Source organism: Sylvia atricapilla, chromosome 5 (genome assembly GCF_009819655.1).
Source record: "Sylvia atricapilla isolate bSylAtr1 chromosome 5, bSylAtr1.pri, whole genome shotgun sequence".
NCBI classification, from domain to species: domain Eukaryota; kingdom Metazoa; phylum Chordata; class Aves; order Passeriformes; family Sylviidae; genus Sylvia; species Sylvia atricapilla.
In genome coordinates this window covers 44,803,507-44,817,478 of record NC_089144.1, presented here as the reverse complement: position 1 = coordinate 44,817,478, position 13,972 = coordinate 44,803,507, and the positions used below count along the sequence as shown (strand labels likewise).

The 13,972-nt window shown below is 42.7% G+C and overlaps 1 protein-coding gene across 1 annotated transcript; it reads left to right on the top strand.

Moving 5' to 3' along the window:
* The first annotated feature begins 1,949 nt into the window (after positions 1-1,949).
* On the top strand, positions 1,950-13,278 carry HAL (histidine ammonia-lyase). Its single transcript, XM_066319303.1, has 20 exons — positions 1,950-2,316; positions 2,748-2,808; positions 2,976-3,003; positions 3,292-3,366; positions 3,465-3,537; positions 3,622-3,688; positions 3,800-3,837; positions 3,922-4,047; positions 4,330-4,469; positions 5,892-5,939; positions 6,542-6,689; positions 6,770-6,865; positions 6,981-7,039; positions 7,823-7,903; positions 8,520-8,585; positions 8,847-9,012; positions 11,109-11,243; positions 11,819-11,927; positions 12,021-12,090; positions 12,508-13,278. The coding sequence occupies exons 1-20, from the start codon at positions 2,070-2,072 to the stop codon at positions 12,655-12,657; spliced, it is 1,983 nt and encodes a 660-aa protein (XP_066175400.1). The 5' UTR covers positions 1,950-2,069; the 3' UTR covers positions 12,658-13,278.
* Positions 13,279-13,972: the final 694 nt, after the last annotated feature.

Here is a 13,972-nt window from a genome sequence, read left to right as displayed (position 1 = left end):
TCCAAGAGGACAATGAAGACCAAAATGGTTTTCCAACCCACTGTTTATTTTCAAAACTTATTATTGGAAGGGTAGGCTAAAGCCCAAGTCTTTCCCTTACCCAGTTTGATTATTTTAATATTTGGATTTTTTAACCTGTTCTGGGGACTACCCTTCATGCTCATATAACAACCGGAGATAAGTTCAAAAGCAATGGGACGGTTGTTTTTCCTGTATTTGTTACAGCAGTTTCAGGCAATGGTTTAGATGATGCAGTGGTGAATGCTGCCATCTCTAGGCTGCGTCTTGCAGCAAGTTTGAAAAGAACTGCTTTTCCTGGCAATGATCAGTTTACATAAATGAAATCTGTTGACACAGAAATAACCCATATCAAGGGGTGACAAACAAAACCAAAAAGTGTGGGTCTAGGGGAGGAGAGCAACAATATGATTGTGGCAAAAGGCTGGGTTTAATTCTAGCACTTAAGATCTGAGAGGGGAGCCTCTCAGCTGATTTACTTCTGAGTTTTGATCCATATAAGCTTTCAACCCAGGCAGTAACTAATCCCCATGCAGCTGCTCACTCCCTTCTCCCTTCCTCATGGGATGGAGCAGGGGAAAGAATTGGAAGAGTGAAAGTGAGGAAACTCACAGGTTGATATAAAGAAAGGCAGTTTAACAAATAGAGCAAAAGCTGCACACACAAAGCCAAACAAGGAATTATTTCATTGCTTCCCATGGGCAGGCAAGTGTTCAACCATCTCCAGGAGAGCAGGGTTCCCCATAGAGACAAATGTTGTCACTCCAAATGGCCCCCTGCTTCCTCCTTCTTCCCCCAACTCCATATGTGAGCATGAGCTCTGGTCAGAGGAGGGGATATCTGATGTTAGCAGGCTCTGGTTTGAGTTACCAGATTGCAAGGAAAACTGTCCTTTGTTTAGAAATGCCTTATGCCACTAGTTTTGGAATAGCTTGCACTTTGTTGCAAAAGCCCATGTATCATATACAGTGCTTTGGCAGTTAGAGTTCCTGCTGCCAGATAAGCCTGGTTTCTTGCTGTCAGAGTCAGAAAAAAAGAAAGTGTCAGGCATAGCTTTCTCTAGCATGGTCCTGGCTTTGCTGGGACAGTGTCTCCCACCAACAGATCCCAAGTTAACATTCTCTTCAATAATTAAACCCTAGCTAGTCCTTTTGTTTAGGAGCGCTAGTGTGGGAAACATGGACTAGGAGTGGTGTTACCATTTTGCCTTTAAAACCACAGGTATTTTTTATTCTGTGTTTACATGGGTATTGCTAAACTTTTTTTTTGGCACTATGTGAACAGCTATCTCCATATTTTTTCTTCTTTGCATCTTCTGCCTGCAAAGGAAGTGTGGCACAGCAGCACCAGGCTTGATAGTGTGCAGCTGTGGCCTAGTATCTTGAAACCTGTTCTAGTAACATCTTCCAAAGCATAAGGGAAAAGGTGGTAGAAATTAATCTTTTACCTACAATAAACAACTATGTTTTCAAACTTGAGCCGATTAAAGCAGGCTTGCTGCCTCTACTACCTGCTTTAATCCTGCTCTGGATAGAGCTGTAAAAGTATAATACAATCTTCTTTCAGTTGCAGCAGCCATGAGCCACCCATATTCCTGAGGTGCCTCTCTTGCAGCTCTGTCCCTCATGGAGGTTTTTGGTAGGGTGATTTACTGCCAGGCCATAGGTGTTAAACCCTAATTTTTAAAACAGTTGCACTGCATCATAGTCAGATTTATCTATTCCTGGTACATAAGCTTCAGATCCTGGTTTTTCATTTCTATATTCCTGATGTGATCTTTGGAGTAAAATTCCTGTAGCAATAACTGGGGGGTGTGCCTTTCTGTGAAAAGGGTGTGTTCCTGAGGTTTGGTTTGATTGGATGAAGCCAGCCAAACACATTGATCTCATTTATTTACAAAGGTGAGCATTTTGAGGGTGGATTTTTGCCTCTATCCAATTGCAATGCTGGGCTCTAGATAGGCACAGCTCTTCAGGCCATCTCATGGTAAATGTGAGGCTGCTGCACGCTGCAACCCTTCCTGGTCAAGGAACAATTTTTGGAGAGAAAGCATGCCGAGGTACACGGTGCACGTCCGAGGAGAATGGCTGGCAGTGCCATGCCTGAGCTCCACAAACACCGTTGAGTGGCTGGGAAAGGAAGCTGTGAGACGGTACATGAAAAACAAACCTGACAATGGGGGATTTGCCTCAGTGGAAGAAGTAAAGTTCTACATTCGAAGGTGCAAGGGACTTGGCCTGCTGGATCTTGATGATACCGTGGGGGATGCTCTAGAGGACAATGAATTTGTTGAAGTCGGTAAGCTAAGCCTTAAGCATTTCATTGTAGAGTGACTGTGTTGTCATCTGAGTCAGCAAACTGTGTGGCTTTATCTAGATTAATCTAAAATTACACCTGAGAGATTGTCTGCAGTTTTTATGGGAAAATGCCCAATAGTTTAGAAATATTTAACTTTTAGGAACAGAACTACATAAAAGAAGGTACAGGATTCTGTATACGTCTTCCGTATCTGCTGTCATATATAGTGTAAGCTGTTCTGCCTTAGCCTTTGGAATACCTTAAACAAATACACACGTCCTTGTTATTTTCCCAGAAGCATGCAAGTATGTTCAGGGCTGATAACTGGAAATTAGAATTCTTATTGCTGTGAATTGGGATAAATAACAAATTAGCTTGTGTGAAGAATGCAATTTAATCCTGTATGTGTTTATTCTGATTATTTCTTCTAGTTATAGAAGGAGATATAATGTCTCCAGATTTCATACCATCTCAGCCAGAAGGAGTTCATTTGTATCCTTTTTGAGTGCTTTGTGAAGTTTTTACAATTACAGACATAATTTTCTAGGTTGCCTGCATTTTTTAGAGTTCCTTCATTCTTAAAACACATTGCCAGCTGTAATTAAACGGTCACTGCCTGTGAAATACTGTCTGCCCTTTTTCCTTTACAAAACTTTCAGATACAGCAAATACCGAGAACCAGAACAGGTAGGAATCACCAGTGATTTTATAACTCAGTAAAAAGTCCTGCTACTCACCAGAAAATGCTGAGAGTTCAGCCAGTTCACAAAAGCAGGGGCTGTGAGATTGGCTGGGTCTAGGAAATTAAACTACAATGTACTTACTGTGTTTTTGTTAGCCAGGTTCCTGTCTTATGAATAAGCATGAAGAAACTTCCTGTCATTGCTGAGTTTTGATTTTTTTTTATTTGTACTGATTATTAAGCAACTTTGTATGTATCCATATCCCAAACTAAAAGGTGATTCTTTGGTGTAGTATATTTCTTTAGATGGCAACAGTTTAACAACAGAGGACTTGGTCAATTTAGGAAAGGGGCTCTACAAGATAAAGGTAAAAATTCTGAATAAATGCAGGTAAAATTTGCATGTTTATTTTTCTACGCCTAAATAATGACAAACAAGCTAATATTTAAGCTACTTACGTTTTAGCTCACATCTGAAGCTGAAGCTAAAGTCAAACAATCACGAGAAGTGATAGAAAGGATAGTAAAGGAACAGACGGGTAAATATTTTTTCTTTTAACTATTAATTGTTTTGAAGATTTCATCTGGTTCCCTCCTTAACCAGCAGTGTACACTTCTTGCAGTTGTTTATGGAATCACCACGGGTTTTGGAAAGTTTGCCAGGACTGTCATCCCAAACAGTAATCTGAGGTATGAGAGAGCTGTTTCAGGAATTCCTTTTGTTTTGTGCAAAATAAAACCTGAGGAGACCTCTTTTTTTTTTTTTTTTTTTTTGAGGTTTAACATATTTTTTTTCTGTAGGGAGCTTCAAGTGAACTTGGTTCGTTCACATTCTGCAGGTAATGAGAGATTGCTTGGTGTTTCCCTTTTCTGCCCTGCTTGGTAGTGGGTGAGTAACCCAGAGGGTTCTGTTGCTGTTTCAGGTGTGGGGAAACCTTTGACGCCAGAGAGAACTCGCATGCTGTTGGCACTGAGAATCAATGTCCTAGCCAAAGGATACAGTGGAATATCCCTAGAAACTCTCGAGCAAGTTATTGAAGTGTTTAATGGTAAAAAGATGTTTAAAGAAAATCTTCCCTTCCTATTTTTTTTGCCTTTTAACTGTTTTGTTAAAGGATGTACCTCAGTGGGTCAAGATGCAGATGTTGGTCTCTCAACCTGGTAGTTGTGAGAGATCAGGACCAAAGCTGCAACAAGAGTAGTCCTGTTGGTGCCATTGTCCATGATTGTAGGCCATTTACTGTGACCTCACTTACAGAGCTGGCTTCTTTGTTTTCTAAGGAGTGTATCAAAGGAAGGCTCTAAAAGGAGTGATTTTTGTTTCTTTCTAGCATCCTGCCTTCCTTATATCCCAGAGAAAGGGACAGTTGGAGCCAGCGGAGACTTGGCCCCTCTCTCTCATCTTGCTCTGGGATTAATTGGAGAGGGAAAGATGTGGTCCCCGAAGAGTGGCTGGGCTGATGCTAAATATGTAAGATTCGTGCAGCTGATAGTTTTTTTTTCTGCTTGCTGACTCATTTTTCAAATTGCATGTAGAGAGAAATTTCAAATTGCATGTAGAGAGAAAGAGAGCTTTTGCTCAGATTAATAACATGTAAAAATCTTTGGGTTTTCTCTACCAGTTTGAATAGGGACTCGGTTGCCTTTAGCTACTCAGCCTGTAATTCGAGGAAGGTGGATCCATGCAGCATGCAAGAATTGACCCATAAGTCACTGAAACACACATAAATAAGCAGCATATTATTGAACCCTAAAGAAATATCATGCTCTAGTACTGCTATACAAGATACCACAGTGACACCATTTATGAAGTGGAGAAAGGGACAGGATAGGATACCAACTGTGAAAGGATTATGACTGTATCTTCAGCTCCATGAGCATCAATGCTTTTCTAAAAAATCCAATATCACCTCTCAAATGCTGAGAGTACCTGGAGATTCACTAGAAGCAAGATCTTCGCAGTAAAATTTCTACTGATTTTATAGTGGCTTTAAGTAAATACACAGGTTTAGATATTTCATTTTTGATAAATTAACTAGGGTTACAAGGAGCAAATATATAATTCTCCTTCACAAGATGGAAATGTTACAGTGGAATTGGTTCTTAATCTGTTGTTATTCTGCCACTAACACATCAAGAGATTGATCTTGTGTTAAGTATCTCTAAGTCCACCCCCTCCAAAGTCTTTCATGGTAGTCTGTTCTGCTACACCTATAACTTCTATCCATGAATATTTGAATACCAGACTCATTCATGGGTTGATAGGTGTACATCACTAGGGACTGGAGAAGGATTGAGAACTACACAGGGAGAGGAGGAAGGAGGAAACAGACCAGTGTGTCCTGGACCTTCAAGACCAGAAGTTATAGCTGTACACTTCTGAGATGCATTACCTCTTCCATTGGACAGGGTGAGAGGATTAAATGAGAAACAGGTTGTGCTGTTTCTCCATTTCCCACAAGAGCTATTGCACTATGGAATAGACATGTACAGAATAAACTGGATCAGACTCCTCCTGTCACTAGAGGTTTTATAGAGAAAGGATTAGGGACCATATAAAAAGGAATAATTTATGCCAAGCCAAAATGCTATGAGGCAGGGTGTAGGCAGAACTGCCTTCCCAAGAGATTTCCACCCTTCTTTCCTATTGCCCTCTCCCATCATCTAGAACACAGTGGATGTTAATGGTCTATGACAGTGACTTATATCTTGCTTCACTGCTCCTGCTACCTTCTTGTATTTGCACTAGGAAATTAGGTGCTAGTTTGTAAGCCCTTTAATATGTTAATATTCCTGTTCATTGAAACCTTTAAGTTTTAGTGACTTAGTTTTGTGACTTTAGTGACTAAAAAGTATTTTTCATTAATTGTCTTGGCATTTAACTCCTTCACAGGTCCTGGAAGCCCATGGACTGAAACCAATTACCTTGAAACCAAAAGAGGTAATAAAGTATAATGATGCTAGCTGATGAAAATGAGCATAGTCAATCACTATTTGCTTTATATGTACAAGAAAAGCATTACATGAATTAATAATAATTTAAAATCAAGCTTCAGAAGGGTAATGATGAAGTGTTGTCAGGAGTGGGATTCACCACTCCTAGTCTTACCCTACTTAACTTGAAATGTCAGACCCAAGCTTGGTGTTCTGATTGGCTCTGTGGTCAGTGGAGACAGATAGGCCTCTTCAGAAAGTACTTTATACCAATCCTGAAACAGCTAAGAGGCACCTTCAGAGTACCTATCTGCCCTTTGGCCATAACAGGAGGTCAGCTGACTAACTTGAAGCAGGTGTCTGACTTACTTGGAACTACTGGTGCTCCAAGGGTGTCTGCAGTGACTTAATGGGTTCAGGAGCATTGACACTTTATGTAGCAAAGATGCTCAGTCAAACTCTGCATTTTATGATTTCAAGATGGTCCAAAAAGCTAGGTAAAGAGGTTTAAACTCCTTCATATGAGAAGGAGTTATCACAGGTATGAGGAATTGTCACAGCGTGGAATAGCTGCAATAAATTAGCTTAACATCTGCTCTCCCTTTGAAGGGTCTGGCCCTCATCAACGGGACGCAAATGATCACCTCGCTGGGATGTGAGGCAGTTGAAAGAGCTGGGGCCATAGCGAGGCAAGCTGACATCATCGCTGCCCTTACACTCGAAGTCCTGAAGGGTACAACGAGGGCCTTTGACACTGGTGGGTACTGGGCCCTGCCTGTTTGCTAAACATCTCCTGACCAGAGAGGCACAGCCTGACAGTCTAACTTGTCTTACTAGATATCCATGCAGTGCGCCCGCATCGAGGGCAGGCTGAAGTGGCTTTTCGATTCAGGTCCCTTCTAGATTCTGATCATCATCCATCAGAAATAGCAGGTGAACAATCTTAACCTTCACCCTCTCAGGTTACCAGGACAGGCTGGGTCCTTCAACAGGACACAATGCTTTCGTGTAACCAATATTTGGGTTTTGCCCTCCTTGTGTCTTCTAGAGAGCCATAGATTCTGTGACCGAGTTCAGGATGCGTACACAATGCGCTGCTGCCCTCAGGTAAAGATTGACTTTTAGATCCTTCCGTCACAATAGACAAATGATGGTGAAATTTTCACCTCAGAAATAGTCAGTTGTGTGCTGTCTGACACTGTCAGAGGAAGTGGCTTTCTTTTGCTGCTTCTTCGCTTCACAGTAGTGTTAATGGAGACATGTAATTTGTTGATCACGTGTATGTACACATCAGGCAGCATCTAACAATGTTGTATCCAGATCTGGAAGAGGCCAGGGGTCGGAAGCAGAGGGAAAGTGCTGGTTTCCATGCTTGCAGATTTTGTAGGGATTTTCTTCTGCACTGGTATTTGTAACATGAACTGGGTGTTTCCAAAAGCCAAGAGAGTGTGGTATCTCAGACATACTGGAAGAACTCAATGCTATGTGTTTTAACAAGAGCAAAGCTATTAAATTAGTGGAATTGATGGAAGTTAATTAATTAATAAGAGGTATTGTTTTCTGTGAGTCTTTATAAGGCTACTTCTTCCCTCATAACACTTCTGCCACTGTGTAAATATCTTCCATTTAGGTCAACCAACCCAAATAAGTAAAAAATGCCATATTCAGGTTATTCTTTTGGCAAAACTGCCACAATAATAGTAAATACCATATTTCAAGGGTCAAGGATTAGTAGTAATGCTCCTGATGTTAGAAGCAAATCCAAGACCATCTTCCATGTGTGAAAGTTGGGTGGGATGTGGGGAAAGAGGGTGCCTGCAGCTCAGTCTGCATTCTGAAGGTAAACTAAGTGCAGATACTGAGCTCAGGCACTAATGTCTTTTGTTCTAGGTCCATGGAATTGTAAATGATACAATTGCTTTTGTGAAGGACATAATAACAACGGAAATCAACAGTGCCACAGACAACCCTGTATCTTTTGGATTACTTCATTACTGTATAAAATTTCCCTTGGCCTTTTCTTATTTTTTTCTTCTGTATAACTACTCGCACAGGGGGCAAAAAGTCATAACTGGCTTTGGTCTACACCTGCCATTGTTTGCAACAGCAACCTCTCTTCCTTTCTCTATGACTGCACTGAAGGATTTCTGTCATCACTGTAATGCAAGGCTGCCTTTCTGTCCACACTGTAATGATGCTGTATATAGCATCGTATCAATTACTGATAAGCATTATTGCTTCTAATCTGTCCATAATTGTAACTGTCATGGAAAGAATCTATCAAGGAACTGAAAATCTATGCTAGGATTTGAACAGATGGGGGTTTTTTGCAGCCTCTATCAAAGACCTCCCTTTATGTATCTTATTTGAAAAAAATACATGTCAAAACTGTACCTACAAATTTGAAGAACTGAGATTGTGTCTTCATTTCCTGAAAAGTGGAAGTGTGGATGCAATATAATGTGCTTGCAAATAAAAGCCTGTTGGCATAAACACTCCTTCAGTTAAGATATTCCAATTACTGGCAGATATCACTCATGTAAATGTAGTGTATTTCACTCATGTGGGCCTTAACTTCTCCTTAAAGATGGTGTTTGCTGAAAGAGAAGAGACCATTTCTGGAGGAAATTTTCATGGTGAATATCCTGCAAAGGTAATTCAGCATTTGAAGAAAAGGAGAAAAAAAATCTGGTTTTGGTTTGGTTTTGTTTTTGTTTTGGGGGGGTTTTTTTTGGGTTTTTGTTTGGGTTTTTTGTTTGTTTGTTTGTTTGTTGTTTTGGTTTTTTGGGTTTTGGTTGGGGTTTTTTTTGTTTGGTTGGTTGGGGGGTTTTTGGTGGTTTTTTTGGTTTGGGTTGTTTGGGGTTTTTTTCTTGTTTATTTTTATTATCTGGTGTAATGAGATTTTCTTTTGTAGGCTCTGGACTATTTAGCAATTGGCGTGCATGAACTTGCTGCAATTAGTGAAAGAAGAATTGAGAGGCTCTGCAACCCCTCACTCAGTGAACTGCCTGCATTTTTAGTCACTGAAGGAGGTCTGAACTCAGGCTTCATGATTGCACACTGCACAGCCGCTGCCCTGGGTGAGTGCTTGAGCAATACAGTAGAGAGAGCAAGCGAAAAAGACTGATTTTTTTCAAGACAGATGTAATCTAGTAGTGGACACAAAGGTATCTGCCTCCTGTTTTCTGTCTCTTCTCCATGTGTTCTGCGATGGCTTCTAAAGTATGAGTGTTGGGTGCAGCTGCAATTATTTCAGTTCAAGCTTCCTTATTCTGCACCAACCCTTGGGCATGTTCAGTGCTCTGAGCAAACTCTTAGTGGGCTTTGTTGGGAAGGCTTATCTCAAAGGTGGCTTGATGCCCTCCGTACTGGGTCACTTGACAGCCTGGTCTGCTCATGAGTATCACACCCCAGAGTCCTCAGAAGACCGGAGTTCGCAGGGCTGGCTATTGCGGGGAGCACACCAATATTAAACATCAATTCAGTTTTTCCCCCAAGAACTCATGGCTAAGGCAACAAGAAACCTGCTGGCTGCTGGGATACTACAGTTCATAGGTTCAGGGAAGCATGAGCCAATATAAAGATAAACATGCTACGTGAAGAGAGTAGATTTTAAAAGTTACAAACAAACAAACAGGAACAGAGGATATCAGATAAATGTGTAGATAAACATTCTGCAGAAAAACAAGTTAATTGACTAAATCAGTGTGCTAAAGGAACTCTACGTAGAGGCTGGTTTGGGAAGTGGGTCTGGAAAAGGAGCTGAAATGCTCATCCCTTTGATTAAGGGCTGGAACCTTTACTTTTTAGCTGAGGAGAGTTTAGGATGGATCCAGGCCTCACCTGGTTGCATGGCTTCAGGTTTCATTGCACAATTCTGCAATCTGGAGTGACAGATTCTGGGATGTTTGTGATTTCTGCTGCGGGAAATGAAAATCACAGCCCTACCTCTGCTGACACTAGAAGTCCATGGGTCAAAGTCATCTCATCCTGATCAAAACAGCCAGGATTTTATCTGATTTGAAGTTTGAGTTCCTTTCATTTTTCGTAACATTTTTTTAATCACCAGTATTTTTCAAATCACTCTGCCAGCTTCTGGGTTATTTGTGTACCAGCTAATGTTTTTCATTCCCGGGGTTAGTAGATAAATCTGAAAAAAATTTGCATATATTTTGCAACGCCACTGGTTGTGTCTGTTGCCCCTGTTCCAGCAGCTCTGTCCCTGCCAGACCAAGCAGTTTGCAGTGGTCACATGCAGCTCCTCTGGGACCTGCTGTCACCTGCCCGAATGTGCCAGCTGGGCTCTGGTCCTAGACTCTCACTCCAGCCTATTTGCAATTGGTGTCACCACCTCTCTGTTGCTCCTGTTGCTTTTCTGAAGACACTAATTTGGCAAGGGCATTACACAGCATCCTGCTGGGCTTCAGAAAGAAAAGGCCAAGTGCAGCCAGAGTGCTGTGGATGTAGACTTCATTTTTTCCCTTTTAAAGAGCAATTCTCAACCTCTAATTGTCACTGAGTGATGCCTAAGGCCTCTCCTGCAGCCATATGCCTGTTGCTTTTGGATGCAGTATGAGAACTTACTCCAGACCTTGCACCTGGCTTTCAAAGCTGGAGTGTGTCACCCTCAGGGACATGGGCAGGCTTGTAGTGAGGTGAGGGAGGGAGAGGGTTGTATTTCATTCTCCCATCTTTCTAGAGGAAGTTCTGAAATGTCTCAGCTGCAATGAGCAGACCAGATGCTGATCTCTAGCTGTGCTCTTGAAAGCAGGGGAAGGGTGATATTCGTGACCAAAACCAGAGGGAGCCAAAGCTCTTTACAGGGAGTTGCCCTAGAGCAACAGGCAGTGTTTCAGTTATGCTGTCTGCTCTTCTTCTTCAGTTTCCTCCAGGCTTTTGAGCCACAGCAACTCAAACTGGAGATGAGGGAGTGAAGAGTAACCCATAGTTCCATATTTGGTTAATATTTGCATCTCAAGACTGATGCTGGCTCCTGTTTTCAGAGGCAATGGTAGTTTTCAAGGTGGTTATTACAAATTAGTCCAGGTAAAATACTGATGCATCCTCAAAAGAGGAGCAGTAGTTGGACCCAAGGTGCTCTTATCTCCACGTTGTCCGTTGCTTCTGCTGTCTCATGCCTACTCTGTCCTACATTCCCTGTGCTGGATTTTTGCAGTATCTGAGAACAAAGCCTTGTGCCACCCCTCTTCTGTGGATTCTCTCTCAACCAGTGCTGCTACAGAGGATCATGTGTCCATGGGAGGATGGGCTGCAAGAAAAGCTTTGAGAGTTATTGAACATGTGGAACAAGGTAAAATTAAAATTCTGATTTCCAGACAGACCTTGGATCATGAAAATGAGGAGCTAATACCAGTAATGATCAGGTGTGACATAGGCAGGTACAATGCAAACTTCTCCAGACAGAAGACTTTCTTCCAAAGCACTGTCATTTTACTGGTGTTTTTGTGTGGGCTCTGGCAAGCTTTAGAGGGCAAACTTTCATTTTTAGCTCAGGCGTCTCTTTTTTCAGTGCTAAAAATGTTTTCTGATTTATGATGGACATTAATTTGAGTATTCAAGTTACCCTGGAAGAGATTCCTAGGAATTTAAGACTCTGGTGACCAGGAGTTCCTGGTACACTTGAAAGGTCTGTATAACAGAGCACCCAAAATCTGCTTGCTGAAATGCTGGATAATGCCCCCAGCATCGTCCATTAAATGATCCTGCCATTGAGCTGTCTCTCTGGGGGGTGTGGATCCACTGTTTTTTCACATTGTCTGAACCATATCATGTGAGTGAGAACAAAGGCCAGGGACAGCTTTACACAGGAAACCTCACCTTGAGCTGTACCTGCCAAACATCCCTTTGGCTGTTGTGGTTTCCCAGTTCTGGCTATTGAGCTGCTCGCCGCCTGCCAGGGCATTGAATTCCTACGCCCTCTGAGAACGACAACCCCATTGGAGAAGGTCTACGACCTTGTGCGCTCCGTGGTGAGGTAAGATCAGATAAACACTTCCCCCACAGGTTGCCTGCCTGGAGAGCAGCTGCTGGCAGTGGGGGTTAATGTTTGCCCAATGTCTCTCTGCAGGCCCTGGATAAAGGATCGCTTCATGGCCCCAGACATTGAAGCGGCTCACAGGCTGCTCGTGGAGCAGAAGGCAAGTGCTGGCTTTTGGCTTGTGCATAGGATTGTCTAGAACCCTTTTCCTTTGTCCATGCCAGCTGCTGGTTTTGCTGCCCAATCCTATTCATGGTCAGGTGGTTTTGTAGCCAGTGGCAGTGACTCTCCCAGCTATTGCAAGAGAGCATTAGCCTGGTAATAAGACAAGACAAAGTATTTTTGCCTTGAATCCTTTCACCTTGTCCCCTTGGAGCTGTATCCTTTCCCATCCCTTGTCAATTCCTTCCACTTGTTCTTCCCTAAACCTTGCTCTATCTGCCTCTCTGGTTCTGCTTCTCCCATACGGCATATCCCACCCAAAAACTTTTCTTCAGCATTTCCTGAACGCATGCATTGATGTCTCAGCTGACCTTTTCTTTGCCTGACTATGCTGTTTCACATTCTTGTTTTGCAGGTGTGGGAAGTGGCTAAACCTTACATTGAAAAGTACAGGAGGGAACACATCCCTGAATCAAGACCCATTTCACCTACAGCTTTCTCCCTGGGATCTCTGAGAATGAGTGCAGATGATAGTCACGACCACAGGCATCAGAATGAACTTTAAGAGTTGTGATCCTCTGGAAGAGAGCAGATCCTTTCCAGAACCTTACCTGAGCATGGCCGTTCTACACAAATTTAATGTGGTTTCTCCAGGTGACCTAGAGGACCCAACTGTCTAGCTCAGAAATAGAGAGTCAAGTCTCACTGGTTCCTCACATCTAAAAGACGACTTTGTCATCATAGTGTGGTTTCGACTGAATTTCACAAACTTCTGAATACAAATCTTTCAGACTCCTGCTGAAACCAGTTATTTGTTTTGTCAGCTTTTCGTTTGTTTTCTCTCCATCTGTGCAAATGATACCAAACAGCCTAAGTTTTATGTTCTTACCTTTCTTCTCCCACTTCGGGTAACTGCTGTGATCCCCTTCATTTTGCCACAAGCATTATCCTTACACTTGACTCTTCTCTCTTTTGCAGATCATATGTGAGATACAGGCTCTTGTATAACAGGAGCATTTTTAGAGCAGGTGCTTCACAAACCAGAAAGGCTGTGTGCATAGGGGTGTGCTATGGAGATCATTGCTCCAGAACAAATATATTATATTCTGGTGATGGACTACATTTAATGCAGCTTTCCAAGAGCTGTGGGCTCACACCTGCAATCAATAAACTGAGGCTTCACATACGGCTGTAGCAATCTGTTTTCCTGTCACGTGTGATGATGAAAAGGTAAAGCAAAAGCATAATTTGGAAGTAGGGCAGGTGACACAGAGGCCAGAGGAGGTGTAGGACTAGTGCATGTGAACCAGTGCTGATGCAATAGCACCAAGACCTACACTCTCATGGCTCACCAGGCTCTGCCTGTCTGCCAAGGTCCCTGTCCCCACATACGGAATCATGACTGAGTGTGCTGTCACAACACTGACCTCTGGCACAGGCTTTGTTTTGCAAGGCAAGGGTCAGGACATGGGTTTCACCTCATGGTGCAGTGATGACATGGCAGTACTGATCTGCCTGAGGAGCATTGAGCACAAACTGAAAGCCTCCCCTGGCTATTGGCTATGCTACAAGGGACAGCCAAAGCACCGGTGTGGGGCTGCCTTTGAGTGTCTGACACCTCCCATGTTAAATGTGCCCTGAGGAGAGGGCTCATGCCTGCTGGTAACCTAGCAGGTTGCCAAATGCCTTGGGCATTCAGAGATTCTGGGCCTTGCTTCCCACTCACCTCTGCTTTTGGCTGCCTGGGACAAGGGATCCCCAGCACACACTGCAGCATGGTGGACTCAGGTTTTGCACTGTGCCTGTGCACTACTCTGCCTGTACCCTGCATTTAAGAAATGCCTGTGCACCTTCCCTGACAGCCTTCTTAAATCCCATAT

Coding starts and splice junctions, on each gene's coding strand:
- HAL (XM_066319303.1), top strand. CDS start 2,070: ATGCCGAGGTACACGGTGCACGTCCGAGGAGAATGGCTGGCAGTGCCA. Junction 8,586..8,846: donor ATGGTGAATATCCTGCAAAG/GTAATTCAGCAT, acceptor TTTCTTTTGTAG/GCTCTGGACTATTTAGCAAT. Junction 11,928..12,020: donor CTTGTGCGCTCCGTGGTGAG/GTAAGATCAGAT, acceptor GTCTCTCTGCAG/GCCCTGGATAAAGGATCGCT.